The 23,072-nt window shown below is 42.7% G+C and overlaps 1 protein-coding gene across 1 annotated transcript; it reads right to left on the bottom strand.

The window, feature by feature from the left end:
* On the bottom strand, positions 1-23,072 carry LOC308297888 (E3 ubiquitin-protein ligase TRIM47-like; the record flags this gene model as incomplete). Its single annotated transcript, XM_080741453.1, has 9 exons — positions 1-670; positions 1,935-2,089; positions 6,192-6,283; positions 6,826-6,867; positions 10,086-10,245; positions 19,311-19,544; positions 20,844-20,939; positions 21,654-22,028; positions 22,836-23,072. The coding sequence occupies 9 exons, from the start codon at positions 23,070-23,072 to the stop codon at positions 658-660; spliced, it is 1,404 nt and encodes a 467-aa protein (XP_080597579.1). The 3' UTR covers positions 1-657.

Below are 23,072 nucleotides of genomic sequence, written 5' to 3'. Positions count from 1 at the left end.
TTGTTACCATCGTAACGTAAACACCAGGATTTATGATTGTCTCCAAAGAGGGTTTGTCTGCTGATGTCTTTATAACAGACTGCTATATCAAACCCTCCACCACTCCACTCTACTTCCCAGTAACAACGTTCAGACAGAGCCTCTGTACACACCACCTGACCGTGGTACACACAAGTAAAACTCTCTGCATGATCAGGGTAAGGTTGTCGTTTTTGTGTTAGTCACCTTCCTCTTCTCCTCTGACAGGGAGAGATATTTGCTTATGTCCAGAGACAGAGGATAGGAATCAGTGAGTACACACAAAAAGAAAATTCAAACCTCATCAACCTTATTGTGTTCAGAGTTAGTCTCAGATAAAACTCAGGAGAGCTTTAAACAACAACATATCAGATAATCCATAGAAGGAAGCATGAGTTCAGTCCGTTGTCTCCCCTGGCGCGGCAGAGGGAGAGCAGAGCCCAGGATTACAGCTTAGACAATTGGCACTGGGTGAATTAATGGGTTACAAAAATTGTGTGATAAAAAATATTTAAAAAAAAGAAAAAGGGAAAAATATATATATATCAGATTGAAACTTCAACGTTCAGAACCGGCATCAACATGGACTCACATTGTAAAAAGTCCTTTCTGGTCTGAGGCTCCGCTGGATGTAAAACATCAACTGCACACACTGGAGACACAAGAAAAACAGTAAATGAATTCTCATACTGAAGAACAGATTAGTAAATGATTTCTCATACTGAAGAACAGATTAAATTGGAGTTCCAAGTGTATTGTCAAAAATGGAAATCTAAAATAGCTCCCTCTCTCTCTCCATTTCTTCAATAAAGCAGAAAATACATTTTCAGGTGGGTTACTAATGCCATCCAATCAGATGACAGAGAGAACTGATCAAGGCCATTTAATAAGAACAAAATATAATAATAATAATAATAATAATTATTATTATTATAGCGATAAAGCGACACAGGGGGCAAGCAGGAATCAGAATAATCTTTACAGGTTTTTATGGTAAAAAAGTAGTGAAATTAGTTTTTGTTCATAGTACCCATCGTATTGTTATTTCCATAGAAAAGAAACGCATTCGTGAAAACTCTTGGTTTGACAGCATCAGTAGGAATTAATAGTCTATAACGCAAACTGTAGCATTGGTGGATGTTTTCTCTGGTACACAGCACATGGAAGGCTGCCAGATTGTTGCATATTTAATAGCAAATGGGTGTCAATGCTTCCTAGGTATACAGGATAGGTGGGCACAATAGGGACATCTGGGCAACTCAATGTAAAATTGGCTATTTTGTCCAAAATGTTAAATTCTATATGATGGGATTAGTTTACTCTTTTTAAGTTGAATAAATAAACATGAATTTAATAAATGAATCAATTAGCCTATATACTCTGCAGTAGTGCCCATATGAAGAACAACTCTGAGCATACAATATAATGACATTATTTATTGATATTTGTTTAAAAATAAGATCTAGACTATTTACTGTAATTGCTGGACTATAAGCCGCACCAGCTAAATTTAGAAGAAAAGAAATGTTTACACATATAAGCCGCATCTGACTATAAGCCACAGGTGTCCCTCCTGCTTCCCACTAGAGCGCCCCTGGTAGCCGTTAGCTGTATAAATCTATAAATCCTTGTTAAAGACCATTGTAAAACGAACTGGCTGTTAGTTGTAAAAAATCTTTATATAAGCCGCACCGTTGTATAAGCCGCAGGGTTCAAAACATGGGAAAAAAGTCGCAGCTTATAGTCCGGCAATTACGGTAATTGATCAATTTGTGCATTTTGGTAAAAGTAACTTAAAAGTAATAAGTAATATAATTTAAATATTCTTGCTCAGACAGTATTGTAACAAAATTATTACTTTAAAATGAGTAATAAGTAATATTTACTCTATAAAAAATATAAAGTAATTTACTTACTTTCTTGCTGGCTCTGCTGCCAATTGAAGGTCATATTTGCCCGCTGCACCTACCCGGTACTGATTAGTGCCCCCGCCATCCCACTTGACTTGGTACCATTTGTGTAGCCCAGGTATCACCCCGATAACCTCACCCGGCCCAGGGGGCGTTCCATCCTGTACCAGAGCACACAAGGCAGTGTCAATTTTGTTGATGTAAATTGTAAACTATGAAAACAAATACATAGAATTTATACGACCTTGGGTTCTCAAGGAAAATTTAATTAAAAAAGAAGTACCCTTGATTCTTGTTTTTTAATTGTAGATGAACACTGACACTGTGTAGCATCAAGTTCTAAATAAAATAGAGAAAGGCAATTCCTAATAAGGTGCTCTTTGGTACAAAAGTCAAAACATTTGCAATTTAACTTAAATTTCAAAAGCCTTTATTGGTATCTCTAATGCATAGCAAGTATAGAAATGATTAAGCCACACAGCCTTCATCAGGGTGACTAAATATGAATGCAGAACAAACTTGGCTTTTATAGGAAATTACATCACAGGCTCATTAACATACAGAATTCAGATGCAGGTGACTAGATAAGCAGGCAGAGAAACCCCTAACCTATACCAAGAAACTATAACAAACCGTTTGTAAAAATAAAAAATAAAGTGGCTCAGCAGGTTACTAGAAATTTGTCAAAACAATCATAACATAAGCTAAATATAAACCAATAATCTAATCTCCAATATTGAATTATTAAAAGCACAGCATCTAACACATGAAAAAACATTACTATTTTGTCATGTAAACCTGGAAACACCATTTGAGTGTAAAAAAAAAAGGGAATCAAAAGAATCGACACTGTAAAAAGCGTTTGAGGCCCAGACCGCTGGCGTAGCAGTCTGGGGGTAGGGTCACCTGGGCTCCGAAGTAGCGAGTTCGAGTCCCGATCCCAACGGCCTTTCCTGCATGTCACTCCACATCTCTCTCTCAACATTTCCTTTCAACCTACTATCCTATCAAAACAATAAAAGGCATTTCTTTATTTTTGCTTTGCATTAGCCATACTAAACCAGTAAGACGCCTAAAGGGCGAGGTCGTGCCATGTCTTGGCCATCTGGCCAGTGATATATATCGGACCAGTTACCCATTTATGGAGACCCCTGATACCCATATATGGAGATCTGTGTATTGTAGCCTATATAGAGATATGTGAGAGTGAGACCCCAAACATGCTTACTCAGTCAGGCTGATTTTAGCAAAACACATTTTTTGGACTCTGCTCCTACAGATTATGGCCTAAAATCACGCAAAGCGGTACACAGTATCTCTAAAGTTCATGTCATCAACATGATCTGTCTGTCCCATTTCCCATATTCCCTCCTGATTGGCTACGATTTCCTTTTAAAGTTTGTGTATGCGACGTGACAGACGCTTATCTCCCGATTAGGGAGTCTTACCTGTTTGTTATGTGAAAGTCCTATGATGTCTATGACATTTGACATCATACTGTACATACAATCCCTTGTATGCCCATATATATATTGAGATCCCTGTCTGTAGAACCAGCAACAAAGATATGGACTGTCCTCCTCCATATGTGGGCATGAAGTCCTATTAACACCTTCTAAGCCAAGTGGAGCCCCTTAATGTTAAAACCGTACTATATCGCACATCCCCCCAGGGACTCTCAGCCACGTCGTACATTCCCGGACTTTGTCTTTAAAACCGGAATAAAAGCTTTTGATCCGAAAATCGGCGATCGTCTAACCTTCCCTAGTCACCACTCGTGCACTGATAGCTCATGCAGACCGTGCATGAAGCAGAGGTGACGTCAGCGCCTCTCCTTCTCCAAGGCACCTTCCACCCATCCGTTTACTGTCTACACACTCGAGCTCCTCCTGCAGCCATGCTTGGGGCTATGCTAGCGAAACTTTTCAGTTCTGTTCTTCAGTCACACATGGACTATTTGCGGGGACATTTACGTGAAAGGATCGCGCACGCGAAACGCACGGGGACATCGACGATCGGCCAAAACCCCCATTCTATCCCAACGGAAATCGAGAAAATCATGGTGAGTTACTGGCCTGGGGGGAAAAAAAAAAGAAAAAACAGCGGCGCTGTTCAAGATGGAGGGGCTGCGGGGTCATGTTTATAAACACTAGAAGCTGGGCCGCCCGACGACCTGGCCAACTCGGAACAATGTAAATAGGGAATGAATGCCCCGCCCTTTAATGCAAACCCCATTATACCTGTTTTCATAGGACCCGTTTTGACCATTTGTCTGCCTGTGTCCATTTATGCCCATATATGGAGATATCTGTATCTGTCTGTCTGTCGGTGTCCATTTTATGTCCATATATGGAGATCACTGCAGTTATAGTTCTGGGTCCATTTTATGCCCATATATGCCCATATATGGAGATATCTGTCTATCTGCGTCCATTTTATGCCCATATATGGAGATCTCTGTATCTGTCTGTCTGTGTCCCTTTTATGCCCGTATATGGAGATCTTTGTGATTCTGCATCCATTGTATGCCCATATATGCCATATATGGAGATATCTGTTTATCTGCGTCCATTTTATGCCCATATATGAGATTTCTGTCGCTTTTTCAAACAGATGGTCAAAACGGGTCCTATGACAACAGGTATAATGGGGTTTGCATTAAAGGGGGAACCGGCACTGTGTCTGCAACACAGTCGGAGGCACAGACAGATACAGAGATCTCCATAATGGGAATAAAGGGACACAGACAAACAGATGGAGGAGGAGACAAACTTAATGCAAACCCCATTATACCTGTTGTCATAGGACCCGTTTTGACCATCTGTTTGCCTGTGTCCATTTATGCCCATATATGGAGATATCTGTATCTGTCTGTCTGCGTCCACTTTATGCCCATATATGGAGATCTTTGACCATCTGTTTGCCTGTGTCCATTTATGCTCATATATGGAGATATCTGTATTTGTCTGTCTGCATCCATTTTATGCCCATAAATGGAGATCTATGCAGACACAGTGCCAGTTCCGGAAAATCCTGATGTCAGACATCAGAATCCGAACCTTTCGTGCTGGTTCCAGAAAATCGTGTATCGGGTCGGGTCGGGTCGAGGCCGAGCACTGCACTACCTGCTGCGGTGGGGAACGCACGTGCCGAATTTGAAATAGGGAATGAATGCCCCACCCTTTAATGCAAACCCCATGAATGCCCCACCCTTTAATGCAAACCCCAATATACCTGTTGTCATAGGACCCGTTTTGACCATCTGTTTGTCTTTGTCCACTTATGCCCATATATGAAGATCTCTGCACACACAGTACCGGTTGCAGAAAACTCTGATGTCAGACTTTATGCCCATATCTGGAGAACGCGCGTGCCGGTGGGAAGAAGGGTTCTCGAGATACGCGGATTACATACATACATACACATTCACAGAGATTTTGTGTTGACTCATGTGGCGTACGTGATGTCAGAGCCTTTTATGAAGTGATGTCACAATGACTCAGCGCTTGCGCCGATTTCCTCCGGAACAGCCTGATGTCAACAATCAGCTCCGCATAAGGAGATTCCGAACGTTTCGCGCCGGTTTCGGAAAACCGCGAGTCGGGTCGGGTCGAGGCCCGGCACTGCACTCCGCGCTGCGGCGGGGAACGCGCGTGCCGAATCTGAAGCCGGTGGGACGAACGGTTCTCGAGATACGCGGATTACAAACAAACAAACAGACAGACAGACAGAGATTTGTCGCATTTATAGATAGATAATATTATGTCTCAGATCACAATACAATAATAGAAATGTCACGGCTAATCTACCAACCACCATTCTATTTCGGACGTCAAGGTGTTAACTATTAATTACTATTGATGACATCAGGGATCTCCATATAAGGGCATAAAAGGGATTCTGTTAGTGTGTCCCTGCTCTGAGTATCTGACATCACTGTGATGTCACCTGTGATGTCAAAGTGATGTGTCAGGGGAACCACAGTGTCAGGCGTTACCTGTCCAGCAGACACGGACAAGCTGTGACGGTTATGATAGTAAACTGCGACCTATGGCCGCAATAAAGGATTTTTAATGTTTCCACAGGCCTGCCTTGGTGAGGTATTTTCCCTTAGTTAGTTAGTTACATTTGATGGAATGGCAAAACAAGATTATCCAGAAATTTACCAGAAATATACTGCTCTGTAAAATAGATTATATGTGCAAAAGTCACTAAGGCTAATCACCATCACCTACAGTAAATTTAAATATTTGTATGTCTGACCTGATTTCCATAACACCAGTCCCGTCCTCTTACCACCCTGGTGCCGATCCTTATCAGAGCTTCCAGCTCTGGGCCGGAGGTGGGCTGGGGAGCTAGAGATGGAGCATCAGATGGTAATTGGTAGAGACATGAAACTTTCACCAATGATAACTTTAAAAAGTAAAAAAGAAAGAATAAATATAGGAATCAAGAATTGTTCTCGATCCCCAGACATAGAACCGTGAGAACAAAGTCCACAAAGATGATCCCCCCCGCCCCCCCCTTTTTTTTTATGAAGCCAGACCTCTACATTATCCATTGGCTCATGGAGGCTTAATTGTTTCACACACAAACTTCTCCTCAACTGGTCCATAGATTGTGTGTAGAACATTTCAAAACTCCCGGTAGAAAAACGTGTATCAACATGGCGGAAAATCTAAGGGCAGAGCTTACTGGTCAAAGAGATAGATGCGTTCCTCATGAGTCAAGGCACATGTGTAAGCAAGTTGCATGAGTTATGCCTGTTCAAAGTTATTTTCACATGATTGCTATAGCCTCCCCCCCCCCCCCCCCCCCCATTGGAGTAAGATTGGTTTCAGTGATATTTGGAATAACCTTATACCATACTGCAAAGTTTCATAAAAATGTGACTCACATTGTAAAACCTTTCTGGTCTGTGAAACATCAACTGCACACACTGGAGACAAAAGAAAACATAAAGGTCATCATGACATCATACTGAAGAATGGATTAAACTGAAGTTCCAGCTCCATATAATAATCATTGCTATAGAGTTAGTTCATTAACTCCCGTCTCCCCAGCTCTTTAGTAAAACAGAAAATAAATTTTCAGGTGGGTTACAATTTTTTTTCATTTATGTTGCAATGATTTTTTCTCTTCAATGTCTCGCGTTGCCATGGTTACCATAGACTTCCATGTAATTGTGCAATTGTGTAAAAAGTGCAAGCCCATGCCTAGATGATGCACCACGTGTGTAGATGCTGTTCACAGCTTTCAAACAAAAAAATCCGCTTGGAAATCCGTTCAGGCATTCATGATTTATGGGCCATTATGTTTTCTACAGATGTAAACAAACATGGCTGCCATGTTTGAAAGAATGGGTTGGTATGGGGGTTAAACATGCAATTTCGCGATCGCGATCATGCCTAATACATTTCTGGAGGTCCAAAAAAAAAAATTGGAAAAAAAAATTTTGATTTCTTTTTTTTTTTTTTTTTTTCAAAAACGGCCCAAACTCGGGAAACTCGGGGTTGGCACAGCGTTGGTATCAATACAAATAAGAAAAAAGATAATAATAATAATCAAGACGACTAATTGACAAGCCCAGCTCATGGTGCCGTTTAAGCATGTCAATGATAGACTCTCACACCACTGCTTCTACAGATTCCACCTTTCACACATAGATCGCTGCATTTCTCCCCTACGTTCCTAGCTGAACTTATTGTACTTGCACAATGTACAATTGAACAAAAAATCATTTTTACATCATAGTACGTCCATTATAAACCTTCCGGCCGAAACACAGACTTCCAAATAGTTCCGCGATGCAGTCGCGACGCGATTTACATCACAAATCGGCATCAACAAACAGCGCATTCCAACCATAATTCACCGTTTGTCAGCCTTCTGATTGGTTCCTGAGACTCCCTGACTGGCCAACCAGAAAAAACCATTCACTTTTTGCTATCGGGGGTGGAGTTTGTGCAGTGGAGAATGTCGAGAATGTTGCTTCAGGCTTTCAAAAACTGTCCGCTCTGCACGACACGGCATTCGTCCAGTACGGCCGCGGGCGGTGATAGCGATCTCGCTCATCATAATGAATAAGCTTCAACAAACTAGTTCACATGGACCTTATCAATGGTCTAACTAGTTACGATTGGGTACATATATTTTAAATGGGCAGAATTACGAAAAGCCAGCCTATTATGTGAGGAGAACAGATTATAGTTCTCCTCTTCCTCCCCAAGATGCAATGCGCTTTCTTTTTCTATTTCTATTCTCTCTCTGATCCAGAGGATTAAACTAATTAAAACATATATTTTCGGGGGGAAATTACTGTTTTGCTATGTAATTACTGTACCTTTTTCTTCCCTTTTTATTAATATCACGTAGATGTGTTTTTTTTGGTACTTTATATAGCTGTAATGAGGCTATGAAGAGAAAAGAAATCCCATCCACTTCCACTATAAAATAATCTGCAATAGTGATTCTGTCCCACTGGGAGTAAAAAAATTAAAACATATATTTTCGGGGAAACCCCCTGTTTTGCAATGTAACTACTGTACCTTTGTCTTCCCTTTTTATTAATATCACCTAGATGTTTTTCCTTTGGTACTTTAAATTGCAATAATGAGGCTATGAAAAAAAAAATATCCCATTCACTGCCACTATAAAAACAATCTGCCCAGGGTTAATGTCCCACCATAGTAACAGGGCAGAATGGGGCGGGATTTGCAAAAGCCTGAATTATTCCAACTGCCGGGAGGGGGAGGGGGGCAGTTCAAAATGTAATGAAAGAACACAAGTATTAGTATTGATATGTAGCCTACTACTTAGTACCAAAAGTAAAAGTACTCATTAGGCAGAATGTCCCTTTTCAAATATTAAAATAGCAGATCTACAAGCATACAATACTGCAATGTAGAACTTCTCTGTTACAAGTAAAAGTCTGGAATTGCCCCTTAACAATGATCAATTTCTTACTTTTACTTTTTACTTTTCACCCCAAGTTTTTCAGTTGCTTTTCAGACACGCCCCTTACAACCCATTGTAACTTCACACCACTTCACACTTTGGAAACAAATGCCTACATATTTAACATTGAGAGAGATGGCAACATTGTTTACCAGTCCACTGGACCTGTATCCGTCTGTATGGATTACATTACAGGAGGGTAGCACAACCCCGGTGGGGCTTTTTCCCGTTTCCTGAGTTATTGGTGTCCAAGTTGTTCATGATAAATATTGACATTAAGGTATTGAAAACATTTTAATCTGACTTTAAAACTATAACCCTTATGTTGATCAAATATAGAGCAGTCCTGTCTCAGCTATCTATCTATCTATGCTATCTATCTCAGCTACCTCTCTCTCTCTCTCTCTCTCTCTCTCTCTCTCTCTCTCTCTCTCTCTCTCTCTCTCTCTCTCTCTCTCTCTCTCTCTCTCAGTCTCTCTCTCTCTCCACACTGCAGTGCCCACGTTCATATTGCCGGAAACACTGCTGTTTCGAAACAGTTCTGTGTCTTCAATGGCTACGATCAGCTGAGCGCCCGGCAGGGCGCGAAGTCTAGATGTGAGCGGTCTAGATGTGAGCGGTGCGAGGCGTTGTGTGCTTGTGGATCGTCTGTTTTCACTAGTTTAAATAATGTTTTAATAATAAATGCAAAACGAATGGTTTTGGACATACAATATTTTCACCCGACAACGACGATATCTGGACCGTCGCAGTCGCTGGAGTAGCGGGAACGCCACTGTCGGCCCCTGCAATGTTGTGGCCCTCGGCTTGGTACCCTAGACATAATTCGGCCCTTGGGGAAAACTAATTGGGGAACCCTGCTGTAGCGGTTGACATGAAACACAGGTTGTACTAATTAACCCCCCCATACCAAAGGGTATACGCTTTAGTAGCCTTCCCTGTACCCCTCGACCTGTACAAATTCCATTCAACATTTAGAAATGTACTGTACAGTACGTAAATCAATAAACACATTTAAATGTCATTTCAGGAATATCCTTGCTTAAATGAATTTGTACATTCTACTGTTAAATCTGACAGACAGCCAACCTGGGTACCATCAGTCTGTTATAGTTCAAATATCTCCAGTTGCCTTCTGACTTCATCAATCCATGTTTACCATGAGGGCTGGTTAAAACAATCAACACATTTCAATCTCACCACTCTTTGATATCTCTGGCCAAGTTGTCTTCAGGATGTTGTCTAGTTGGTCTCTCAGACCAGACACCACATCAATCACATCTGTGAAGGACCTCTGAGGACAGATGACCACACTGGGTGAGACTGGAGATCCACTGGAACTGGAGAGAGACTGGAAACTCTGGAGAGAGACAAGATAGGGGGGCTCTATTTTGATTGTCCTAAGTACCAGCTCTTATGCCTTAACTTAAAGGCCTGTCCATACTGTCTCTGACCACCAAACTTTTCGTCTGAAAGGTCCGGTTCAACTAGAAAAGCATTACCCCGAACTAGAGTTCGGAAAGCTGCTACACTCTGGAGGAAAGTTCGGTGGTCGGAGACAGTATTGACAGGCATAAGAGCAGGTACTTAAGTAAGACCTGAATTAATTTCAACTTGCAAAGAAAAGAAAAAATCAACCTTTCAGATGGTGATGTAGGAGTACTTTGGACAGGAAAATGTAATGTTTAAAAAGGTTTTTGTAAGGTTCTATAGTCAAAAAGCAACAATTATAAATCATGCTCTAATTTACATTTGGGGGATATCTTTCACAATAATAACATATGTGCATGTTCTAGACATTCTAATGATCACCAAAAGAAATATTACAGGCATATTACTTATGTTTTTGTGAGGAATAGCTTCAGTGAAAAAGTGAGATGTTGTTCGTCCAGACTCTGGACTCCAGAGATCTTGAAGTTAATAAAATTAATAAAATAAAATCATTTAAACCTTTTTTGGATAATATACAAATGTTGTGATACTGCCACAGTGGGTCTTACAGGGTTGTTTAAGACAATCAAAAAACAGCCCAGAGAGTCTTGTGACCTGTGTTTCACGTCACCCAGTCAGGCGTACTGTAGAGACAAATTATTAGTAAAGGTTATCTGTAATAAATGATTGAATTTGTCTTTAATTCTCATAAGATAATTGTGTTTTTAACAATACATAAAACAATGCTTAAAAAATATCAAAATATCCCAAAAATATCAATAAAAGATACATTTCTGTATTTCAATGACAAAAATTGCAAAGGGCAGATATTTAATCATTTCTTATTAAGATTTAAAAAGAAAATAGTGGAAGTAGAAAATCCACAAGCTCAGAAGCTGATCTTGTAGATCTGCTATTTTTGGAAAATAATACAATTATGACAATAATGGAAAAGTATTGTGAGTAGTAAATAATTGTGACAGAATTCTGACAATGGCCTGTACACTGTATACTAGCAACTACAGTATATCAGTCTTAGTAACTACCAGCAGAATATCATGATAAAATATAACTCGTCACACGTCACACTTTTGCCCTACTCATTTCTCACATGGCCCTCTTCTAGCGCCACCATGAGGCCGATTGTTGCAAAACAAATTTTTAGACACTGCTCCTACAGATTTGGCCCAAAAAGCACGCAAAGCGGTACACAGTATCTCTACAGTCATGTCATCAAAATGCATCTCAATTTCCCCCTTGGGATAATAAAGGTATCTATCTATATGTATCTATGTCATCAAAATGGATCTGTCCCAATTCCCATATTCCCTCCTGAATGGCTACCATTGCCTTCTAAAGTTTGTGTATGCGACCTGACGGTCGCTTATCTCCCGATTTAGGGAGTCTTACTGGTGTAATATATCTAATAAATACAATCTAATAAATACAATTGAGCAAGCACAAAGTGGTCGCAATTTAGAACCTGAATGTTTAGCTACATTGTCTCGCTACACCTCTCACAAACATAGCCACCACGTCGAACAAGCGTGAAAATTTACAACTGTCCACATTTTAAACATGCCACTCTTTCAACGGCATTTATTTCAATTTAACAACATCTCGCCTTTCGCCTCACGCAGAGCAGCCAGTCCTGACATAGTATTCTGAACATTCTGGCCAGTGCTGAAATGCTCATCAGGGTATCAAGTTACAGAGGGAGGGAGGGGGAGGGAGGGGGGAGAGGAGCTGAGCAGAGTAGAGTATCGAATTACAACAGAGGGGGGTGTGTGTGTGTGTGTGCGTGCGTGCGTGCGTGCGTGCGTGCGTGCGTGCGCGCGCGCGTGTGTGTGCGCAAGCGCTTTTTTTACCCCAAAACATTTTTTTTTTCAATTTTTTTTTTTTTCAAAAAACTTTTTTTTTCTCAAAACCCTTTTTTTTCCTCAAAAAACTTTTTTTCCTCAAAAAACTTTTTTCTCAAAAAACTTTTTTTTCTCAAAAAACTACCATATTTGGCCATTACACACACCACACTGCCGCAACATGGCGGTGAAGGCCGCGCAGCGGCCTGAACTCTAGACTTTTGCGGCCCGAAGGGCCGCAAACTTCTAGTAAAATTACATTACAGACACAACAAAAGTTACGTATGTAACTACGGTTCTATGAATCCCGAATGACCGCCAGAGGCGGTGCTTTAAGCACTTCCCTTTGCGCATGCGCAGTTCGAGTATGTTTACCAACAAAGTCACTTGTGACCCCTGGATGACCCTGATGAGGGTATAACATCAGGGTTAACCCAGAGGTTCAGTCTCTTCAGAATCTTCTCGCGAGAACACGAGGATTCCGAGTGACAGAGCGCTCTGGCGGTCATTCGGGATTCATAGAACCGTAGTTACAAACGTAACTTTCGTTCTATTTCATCCCTTCTGACCGCCAGAGGCGGTGCTTTAAGCACTGAATGACTTATACCAGCAAATTCACGAGGAATCCTGATTACAAACCCCAAAGAGTATAGAACCAGAGGATTCTGGGAAGAGAACCACCCCCAATGGATGGGGAGTGGCAACGATCACCCAATAGAACCTGGAGAATGTGCCGATGACTCACCTGAGGCAGTGGCACAGACATCTTCCAGGGGTACTGCTCTCAGGGTAGCCCATGATGTGGGGACACTACCAGTAGAGTGGCACCTTATACCAGCTGACAGGTGACGATTACTCGCCTCCTGAGCGTGGTTGAATGGCGCCCACAATGAAATGGGGCAAGCGCTGTCTGGAGAGAGCGCAACCTTTGGGCCATTATAACCAAGGAAGAGCCATTCCTACTGCCGAAAGCGTGCGGCAGGGCCACACTGGGCACAACAGTTCCAGCTTATCCACACACTCTCCTAGTGGAGGTTAAACTGGGCTAGCCTTACAGGCTGGTTGAGGTGCAACTATGAGGGCACCTATAGGGAGTTGTGTTCGGCCACAGAGTGACATATCATCCGTCTGAGTTCTACCTCAGACAAGAATCACTGACAGGCAGGGCTTGTAGCTTGCTGACACGTTTGCCTGAGTAATGGGCAGCATTGGGCAGGACGAATGCCGTCTTACATGACACCCACCTAGACTGCCCGTGTCAAGGGAGACCAGCAAAGGGTGTCCAGTACTATGGGAAGATCCCATGATGTAGTTATCAAGGCTCTTGAAGGATGCAACCTGAGAGCCCCCTCCAGTGAAAGGGACAACTGACCGTTGTTCCCCACTATGGCTGTGTCATTGTCGACTCTACCATGTCAACATGTTCTTGCTGCTACAAACACTTTTAGAGTAGACGGAGAGCGGCCCCAGTCTAGGAGGGCCTGCCGAAATTCCAGAAAAGTAGGCACAGAGCAACACACTGGGTCTTCACTCTGACCCATACAACAGTTGGAAACAGCTTCCCATCTTATCCTACTGTAACCTGGTGGATGGCCCTGGCCCTCTAGCATTCAGGATAGTATGCCTGACTGGATCAGCACAGCTGCCCCGCAGCGGTTCAGTTGGAGGCGTTGAGGATTGAGATGCCAGACCCAACCTGCTAGTCGAGAGAGGAGACCTCTCCTGTCGCGGGGGTGCTATGGCGCCCTGCGACTGAGTCTGTGCAGCAGAGGAAACAGTCCTCTGCTGGGATGGTACGCAGATCAGCTAGTTGCACAGGTACGACTCATGACTCACGACTCATGCCCCGAGACTGCAGTTTTTTAGAACTTTGATTATATGGTGTTTTTCTAGATAGATATCCTTTTGCATTTGTTATATTGTTGATGATGTACTGACATATTATCTTGTTTATTATTGTGATGTTATCTGCTGATTGTAAGTCGCTTTGGATTAAAAGCGTCTGCTAAATGCCTAAACTGTAAACTGTAAACTGTAAACAAGAGCCGCTGCCACACAGCTTGTGAACACACCCTTGGGGAGAGGGAGACCCCGAACGGAAGCATCCTGAGCCTCCAGTGGTGGCCTTGATAGGCATAGCACCGAAACGGCCACTGTTGACAGGCAACGGAAACTGTGGGTATCGATCGGTTTGCAGATCATCTGCTGTGGTCAGCATATGAGATGGCATGACCTTAACATGTTGGGTCCCTCCAGACTAAGAAGTATGTTGATTAGAACCTCCTTGTGTGACAGAGGGCCTACAGCCTCGATGGCACCCTCGGTCAGGAGGGCGGAAAGCCCCTGGTCCAATGCTAGTAATTTTGCCGGGTCACTGATTGATTGTCTCTCTTTGACCTGGCCAGATGTGGGGGGCCGGTATCGGAACCGACGCTTATACCGGGTGTTTGAGGTGGCAACCACCAACACGTCAAAAGCGTAAGCAGCCCAGTATCTGAGAAAAGTATCTGACAGCTGGCCCAGTAGCATAAGCTGCAGCCTGGTCTGCCTAGCCTGGATGGTTCGCTTCAGTGCTTCCTGCACTGCTGAACCTAATCCTCCCTTCAACTCCACTGGGAGACTACAGAGAGTTCTGCTAGGTGCCTCAGTCAGGTTTGACTGTGAAAGCCACACTCTGAGTTTGAACTAGGATGGGCATCGTCCATCCGAGGATGGGCATCGTCCATCCGAGGATGGGCATCGTCCATCCGAGTTCCAGAAAAATAAAGCCAAATGCCTCCGGTGACACTGACACGTCACTGAAGGTGATGGGGTCAGCATTCACATTGCCCTCTGCAAAAACGTTGACGTTGATGAGCTCCGACCGATACGGCCACGGAACTACTAGCGACTTCCATAATGAGGTAGGTTGCATAATAATGCATCGTATAATGATGCATATTGTAGCTCAATACAGAACTTCCAAACTTGCGCGCGAGAAGAAAAAAAGAGACTGAACATCTGGGTTAACCCGGATGTTATACCCTCATCAGGGTCATCCAGGGGTCACAAGTGCTTCTAGTGGATTCCCAAGGCTGGTCCAGTCCCAGCACCCCCCCCCAGCCCCCTCCCTTCAGAGCTCTTCTGCCTACGTCAGTCGCTAGTGTGTGTGTGTGTGTGTGTGTTTTTTTTTTATACATCCGATGTTTCTTATAACACAAGAAATAGTCATAACGCATTATAAAAATTATAAATTAAGGTCAAGTATTCTACTTCATAATTGGACTTCATGGGTGGATTTTTATTTACAAGAACCATTTTCATAGTTATAGGCCTACATTATAATAATTTACAGTAGTTTAGGCATTTAGTGTGATAAGGTGTAGGCAGAACAATTTGTCCAAGGTTATCTGTCTATTCTTACTTACCGGTATATATTAGCCTATAATTAAAGGCACTTCATAGTGAATTAATAGTACAGTAGGCCTACTACTAAGCAGATAGCGTTTATAAGGTTTCGCAAGAGAAATGTTTTATCTGCTGGGTCAACAATAGCCTATTCATTATTCAAATTAGGGTTAGAAAACAATATGATAGCTATCTTATCTATAATAGGTCAATTTATAAGAGCAGAGCACACATAACAGCTACACGTTAATGTAAAGGTTAAATAAAAATTGTCCATTTTTTTTGTCACACTACACGTTTGTGCCGGATCTTTGCTATTGTGTCGTTATGACAAAATAATCACACAACTCATTCTGATTAAAATAATGCAAACCTTTACAAACTGTTAGGAAACTGGACTTCTCAGTGGAGTGGAAGTGGATGGGTAGGCTATACTTTGGTAGGGACTGAACGACCTATCCTACCTCACTCTCTATTTCTAGAGCAGGAGAGGGGAGAGGAATCGTCGGGAGTGTGGTGCGCTCTCTCTCTCAGCATTAAACAGTTTACAGTTTACAGTTTAGGCATTTAGCAGACGCTTTTAATCCAAAGCGACTTACAATAAGCAGATACAAAACATCACAAGATAATATGTCAGTACATCAACAGCAATATAACAAGTGCAAATGGATATCTATCTAGAAAAAACACAATATAATCAAAGTTCTAAAAAAACCTAAACGAATGTAACTCTGTCAATCAGAGAGAGAGAGAGAGAGAGAGAGAGAGAGAGAGAGAGAGAGAGAGAGAATGAAGTGAGCTTCACTTTGTAAGATGGGACCGTTTAACGGTGCAGCAGAGGAGAGACCGTTGCATTGCCGATTAAAATATAATCTCTTTAGGCCTAAGCCTAGCTATTTATTAAACCACAATCGAATGTTCTTTACTTGCATAATGGGGACTCTTTTTTAACTCATCTGGTGCCGGGCCACTTGGGGGCGCCAAAGTCTGTTGAGTGGCCAGGGTCCCTCTCATAGACGAGCGTTGCAAAATACAGGGACTCACGTAGCAGTGACGTGCATGTTCACGTTTGTGCATGTGATGAAAAAGACCCGGATGAAAATGGCTACAAGATTGCTATAGGCTAACACTCATTTAGAAGATCGACTTTCGGCAAATAAAACTTTTCCGCTTCCACAAGAATACAGTTCAGAGAAAATGAGCTTCAAAGATGTGAGTTTGTATTGGATTCGGCGGCGCGATGCGGCGGCGTTACCCTCTCGCGGGCCGATGTAAACAGAATCACGGCCCCGGGCCTGGATGGAAATTTAGACCGGGGCTTCGTTGAGGCCTCCGATTAATTAATTCATTTTATTAAAAAAGCCGGACTAGATCGGGATCGGCACCCCGGAATACGGCGCGCCGCCGACAGTATAGATTGAGTTTTTTTGGGGGGGGGGGGCTCTAAACTTTATTCTAAACCATTTTCAATGGAATCAATCGTGGGACCATCTAGACTCGGTCGTTGGAAAGCGTAGGACGAGCCAGGACCACCCACATCTCTACAAGCAGCTCACGGTAAGTAAAATATCAAAAAAGAAATATTGTATTGTATTGAAAAAAAGCCGGACTTGTTCGGGATAGGCACAAGAAGGGTTACATTTGTTAATAGTCCCTGGAAAATGTTTAGCCTATTTGATAGCAACATCTGATTTCTCAATAAGTTGCCTCAAGTTGGAAATGAGAACATAATCATATTAATGCTTCAGTGTACTTGTTAAAGCACAGACAAAGAGCATCTATTACTAAATTAGAGTGACAGACACACATGTTAGAGATAGGAGAGAAATGGAAGATAATGTAGGCTACACAGCCTAGAGCCTACACACCACTTCACCACAAGAAGCAACTACAGACTAGGGATGCGGTATCGGTACTCGCCCCGATACTGCTCACAAATCGCCCGAGTACCCTGTGTGTTCCGCCACTTCGCCTTTCTCTCTCTCTCTTAAAGTATCAAAAGTAAAAATACAAAATGTTTGAGCAGATCTAGAATATCATGCACAGTAGGCCTACAGGAATTTCCATGGGCTAAACCTGAAAAAAAAAACGTAATTTAAAGACATTTTGTATTATTAATTGTACTCGTATCGGTACTCTGTATCGGCGAGTACTCAAAATGAAGTACTCGTACTTGTACTCGGTCAGCAAAAAAGTGGTATCGGGACATCCCTACTACAGACGGACTTTTTTTTGTGCTTGTGCTGATCGTGGAAATAATTTAAAAGGCAGCACATGCCGTGAATAATCAACATATTCTCACCTTCAAAGCGTCAGACAACTGGTGAGAATGGGCTGGAATAATGCCTGCATGCGTGCATATGTCTCCATTATGCTTGAAATCATTTGATATTGGCATTTGATATCCAAACTTTGACAAAGCGAAGAGGCAGGTGCGTCGCGTCAGATATGCTCCGTTAACAAGACTAGGGCTGTATCTCATTATTGATAATGAGCACCTTATCGATCCGGCTTATTGAGCCGGTGGAAAATTATGTGAGACAACAATTTCAGAACATAACTGGTATCTTTTGCGACTGAGTTCGTGGCTGACCAGTGACCACCATCTATGAAGATGACATTTGACAAGAGTAACAAATATCATTAAAACAATCATTCATTAGGGCTCCATCCCTAAACAAGACAGCTGAGCTCTCTAATGTTAACATGTCGTGAATGCGGGGCACCGTGGGTGGTGCAGTGGTTAGCACTTCGCCTCACAGCCAGAAGGTCCTGGGTTTCCACCGGGGGAAGCTGTGGGCGCTAGGGGCGTGTTCCTCCACCCGCGTCATCAGCACCCACACCCTAGGTGGGGTTGGCGATAGGGCCTTTCTGTGGTGAGTTTGCATGTTCTCCCCGTGTCTCCTTGGGCATAGGCCCTCACACAAAAACATGCAGTAGCCCTGGTTTCTATACTACCTCCCCCTAGCCAGCCGGGTGCTCCCCAATGTCCCCTGGCGCGGCAGGGGGAGAGCGGAAACCAGGACTACAGGTTAGGTAGTCACCGGGTGAGAAAAATGGGTTGCAAAAAAGTGGGATAAAAAATATTAAATAAAAAAAAACATGTCGTGAATGCGCTCATAAATATGGATATTCTACAGAGACCACCACAGGATTCTCTCATAGCAAGGAGGAGGAGGCGAGGAGCACAAGGTGACGTAAGCATGCAAGCAAAGAACTTCTCCGTTTAGGGTGTCCAGACTGTCCACAAGGCAAAAGAAATACGCCCGGGTAACAAAAATGCACTGCAGACGGAGTTTTGGAAACTATTCGTCTAGTCCTCCATTTGCATGCGTTTGCATGTGGACACCCATGGGTGTTCGTGGCTCTACCTCCCCGGGCAAAAATAATCCGTCGTCGTCTGGACTACCCCTATAGTTTATTAAAATAATTTGACTCCGCCATGACAGTTTTCACGGACCAATCAGACTCCACTAGAGACTGACGTAGGCAGAAGAGCTCTGAAGGGAGGGGCTGGGACCAGACCAGCCTTGGGAATCCACTAGACGCGTCACAAGTGACTTTGTTGGTAAACATACTCGAACTGCGCATGCGCGAAGGGAACTATTCAGTGCTTAAAGCACCGCCTCTGGCGGTCAGAAGGGATGAAATAGAACATCATAATGACATAATGGAATGGAATGAAATATATCACCGACTCCTAAATTAAAACCGTCAAAACCAAACAGTAAAAAGCCATGAGTGGAACCTGAATGAAAGTGATGCTGTCATCAGTGTTGGACAGCTCCTCCAGGTCAGCATGTCTACTCTCCAGCTGCTCCATGTGCTCCTCCAGCTGCCTCAGGAGAGCCTCAGTCTGAGCCACTGCAGTCTGCTGCTGATCTCTGATCACTTCTTTAAGCTCACTGCGTCTTCTCTCAATGGAGACCATCATCTCACTGAAGATCCTGTCACTGGCCTCCACTGCTGCTTCTGCAGAGCTCTGCTTAACACAATACACACGCACACACGCACACACACACACACACACACACACACACACACACACACACACACACACACACACACACACACACACACACACACACACACACACACACACACACACACACACACACACACACACACACACACACACACACACAGGGAGAGTTGAGTGGATGTACAATAGCAATGGTTGAAAAAATAAAAAAATGTATGAACATGGATAAACCTTAATTCTGAAATATTTCAATTTAGGTCTTATATTTTGCTGTTTTAGATATTGACTTGTTAGTTGTAGGATAGTTACGTTTTTTAGTTATGCGTATGATATCTTACACAGTATCTAGGTACAGTAGCTATATCAATATGTTTGTTAGAAACGTTTGTTAGAAATTAGATCTGCTCATTTCGAAAAAAAAACTTTTTTACAAATATTAGATGTTGTTTGCTGGTACAAAACACATCAAATGGGAGTCGGCAGCCAAATATACAGTATCAAACATATAATTTTCCAAATGTCTGTCTGTCTGTCTGAGTGTCTGTCTGTCTGAGTGAGTGTCTGTCACAGCGTTTCTCCTCAGTGGCTGGAGCAATTGATCTGAAATCGCATCACCATTAGCATATGAACACACCTAACATAACTGTGAAGCCCGTTTGTCACTTTCACAAATCATATGCTGCATATTAGCATTTTTATGGTGTATCTATATCTATTCTGCATCTAGCTTGAGGCATATCTATTCTGCATCTAGCATGAGGCAACATGTTTAACCAGCTGTGTGTGTGTGTGTGTGTGTGTGTGTGTGTGTGTGTGTGTGTGTGTGTGTGTGTGTGTGTGTGTGTGTGTGTGTGTGTGTGTGTGTGTGCAGGCGGGTGGGCGGGCGGGCGGGGGGGGGGGTCTGTTGTCTGGCCCTGTTACAGATTTTGTCCAAAAATCATGCAGATCGGTACACAGTATCTCTGTAGCCATTAAACGAAACGGGTATTTCTTACATTGATGCTCCTACATATTATCATGCAAGCACCAGTTAAAGTTACTTTCCATCCCTCATATACTGTGTGCACAGTGCACATCCCATAACCCACACACTGCACATCATTTCAGAGCTCATATCTTTGAACGGTTAAGGACTAGTATTATTAATTGGGGGGACCTTGACATGAAAAGGTTTGAGAACCACTGCTTTAGTGCTTCTGATGACACAAGGCATTGTCTCATCCATATACTGCAGCATCACCATTCTTTCCTCTATCCACAGTGAACACAACAAGAACCATCATCATAATATCAGCTTACATTCAGGGTCTCCATGACCTGTCTCAGGTCTTTCAGCTTCTTCTTTGTCTCCTGGATCTGCTGCTGGACTTTCTCCTGAATTGTCCCCAGCTGTTTCTGCAAGAAACAGGAATAGAGACCGTTTGGCTTGTGAACAAACAAAGCACATTTTCAAGTGGAGATACCAATTCTATCCAATCATGAGAGAGAAAATTATACAGGATACAGGGTAAAAACAAGTGAAATTGGAGACAGTTTAGTTTGGATCTTAACCCATTTAGACCTGGAACACCTTTATGTTATACCTTTCAAATCGGGAACACCTCTGTGTGTAGCTGTTGCTATACAGTATATAACAAAAAAAAAAAAGCTTTACGTTTTTCAGGAAGAAAAAGTCAGGATTTAGAATCGGCCTCAGGTCTAAATGGGTATCAACTATGTACCTTCCCCAATTCACTTTTGCAGGGGCAAGACTAATGGACATGAAATATGATTCAGGCCTTGACACTAAGTGTTGCTCACCTGCCCCTGGCAGGTAACTAAAACTTTCGGGCAGATGGAGTTTGTTTTCAAGTTGCCTGACTGGGCAAGTGCACGTTTTGAAACAACACTAGATATCCTATCTGTCTGAACGTCTGAACGTGGAGCGCTCTGCCTTCTGGTCTTTGGAATGTAAAATAAGAGCACTGTTAACCTATGTGCTGTGTTCACTGTTGCTACACTTAAAGTGTGAACCCATAGTCATATTCATAGGTATGTATTTATTTGGCATACAAATTTAGGTATGACTTTTTGGCACACAGATTTGTCTTCAAGTGACTGTGGTCCTACCCGTTCCTCTGCCTTCTCTGCAGCAGCTGACACCGTGTCATGGCCCTTGTGTTCATCCATGGTGCACAGAAGGCAGATACACTGGTGGTCTGTGCGACAGAACACCTCCAGCAGCTTGTCATGACTGGAGCACATCTTCTCCTGCAGTTTGTTGGTGGCTGGGACCAGCTTGTGCTTCTGCAACGCAGGAGCATTGTAGTGAGGCTGGAGGTGAGTCTCACAGTAAGAGACCAGACACACCAGACAAGACATGAGAGCTTTGCGACGTCTGGCTCCAGTGCATAAATCACAGGCCACGTCTTCTGGTCCGGCGTAGAGCTGAGCAGCGGAGGCAGGAGACTGCTGACCTCCTGTAATGCTCAGCTTCATCACAACCTGGAAGTAAAGAGAAGAGGAGGAGAGGTCACTCACTGAGGACAAATACAACACAGTCATTGTGAGGTTCATGGTGATAAACACAGTGAGAAATTACAGGTTCAACTAAGTTCATCTAGTAAGACCATTATGACATTAACTGAACACTGAATCTGAACTTTTACCGGTACATTGAATAAAGTTGATTGGTTTATGTTGTTGAAAAATGTGCATTAATGTCATCATTTAGCAGACCACTAGTGTCAGTGACTAACAAAGTCAAAGATTTTAGAGTAAATTACCCTAGTTGCCAAAATGATACCATATCTATACTGTAGACTGCAAAGAACCTAATATACCTATCACAAGTGGTTCTCCAATTTTCTCATGTCAAGGACACCAAAATTAATATATATTTGTCCACGGATCTCCATTTGAAAATATTTTGTGCCATACAAGATTCATGTAGTAGCCTATGTTTCAAAAACTATTGCATATCGTGTTGTAAGCATTGTGATCTCGTAGATCGGCAATTTTCAAATAGCTGGTTAAACAGACTGTGATGCTCTGTTAACAAATATCGTTGGGGAGTCTTGGAGACCCCCTATTAACTCTGAGGGAAGGGTCCCCAGACCCCACTTTGAGAACCACTGGTCAAACATCTAAATAACATTCTTAGTATTAGTGGACAAACAAATATACCCTATATCATTATCAACACAACAAGTAACCTTATACAGTATGTTCTATCAACATATGCAACAAGGGGTTTTCTGTAGCAAAAAAATGTAGTTTAATGTGTGGTTGTAACTTGTAAGGTGATCTCACCTCAGCCAGCAAGTTGTTCTTCCTCAGAACAGGTCTGGGACTGAAGCTCTCTCTGCACTGGGGACAGCTGTAGACTCCAGTCTCCTCATTCTGGTCCCAGTAACCCTCAATACAGCTTCCACAGTAACTGTGTCCACAGTTCAGAGTCACTGGTTCCTTTAGAAGCTCCAGGCAGACAGGACAGCAGAACTGATCCTGTTCCAATTCACATGTCCTTTGCTGCTGCTGCTGTGCCAT

Source organism: Nannobrachium achirus (genome assembly GCF_963921795.1).
Source record: "Nannobrachium achirus genome assembly, chromosome: 14".
NCBI lineage: Eukaryota > Metazoa > Chordata > Actinopteri > Myctophiformes > Myctophidae > Nannobrachium > Nannobrachium achirus.
The sequence above is the reverse complement of the archived record's forward strand: the minus strand, read 5'-3'. Positions and strand labels throughout refer to the sequence as shown.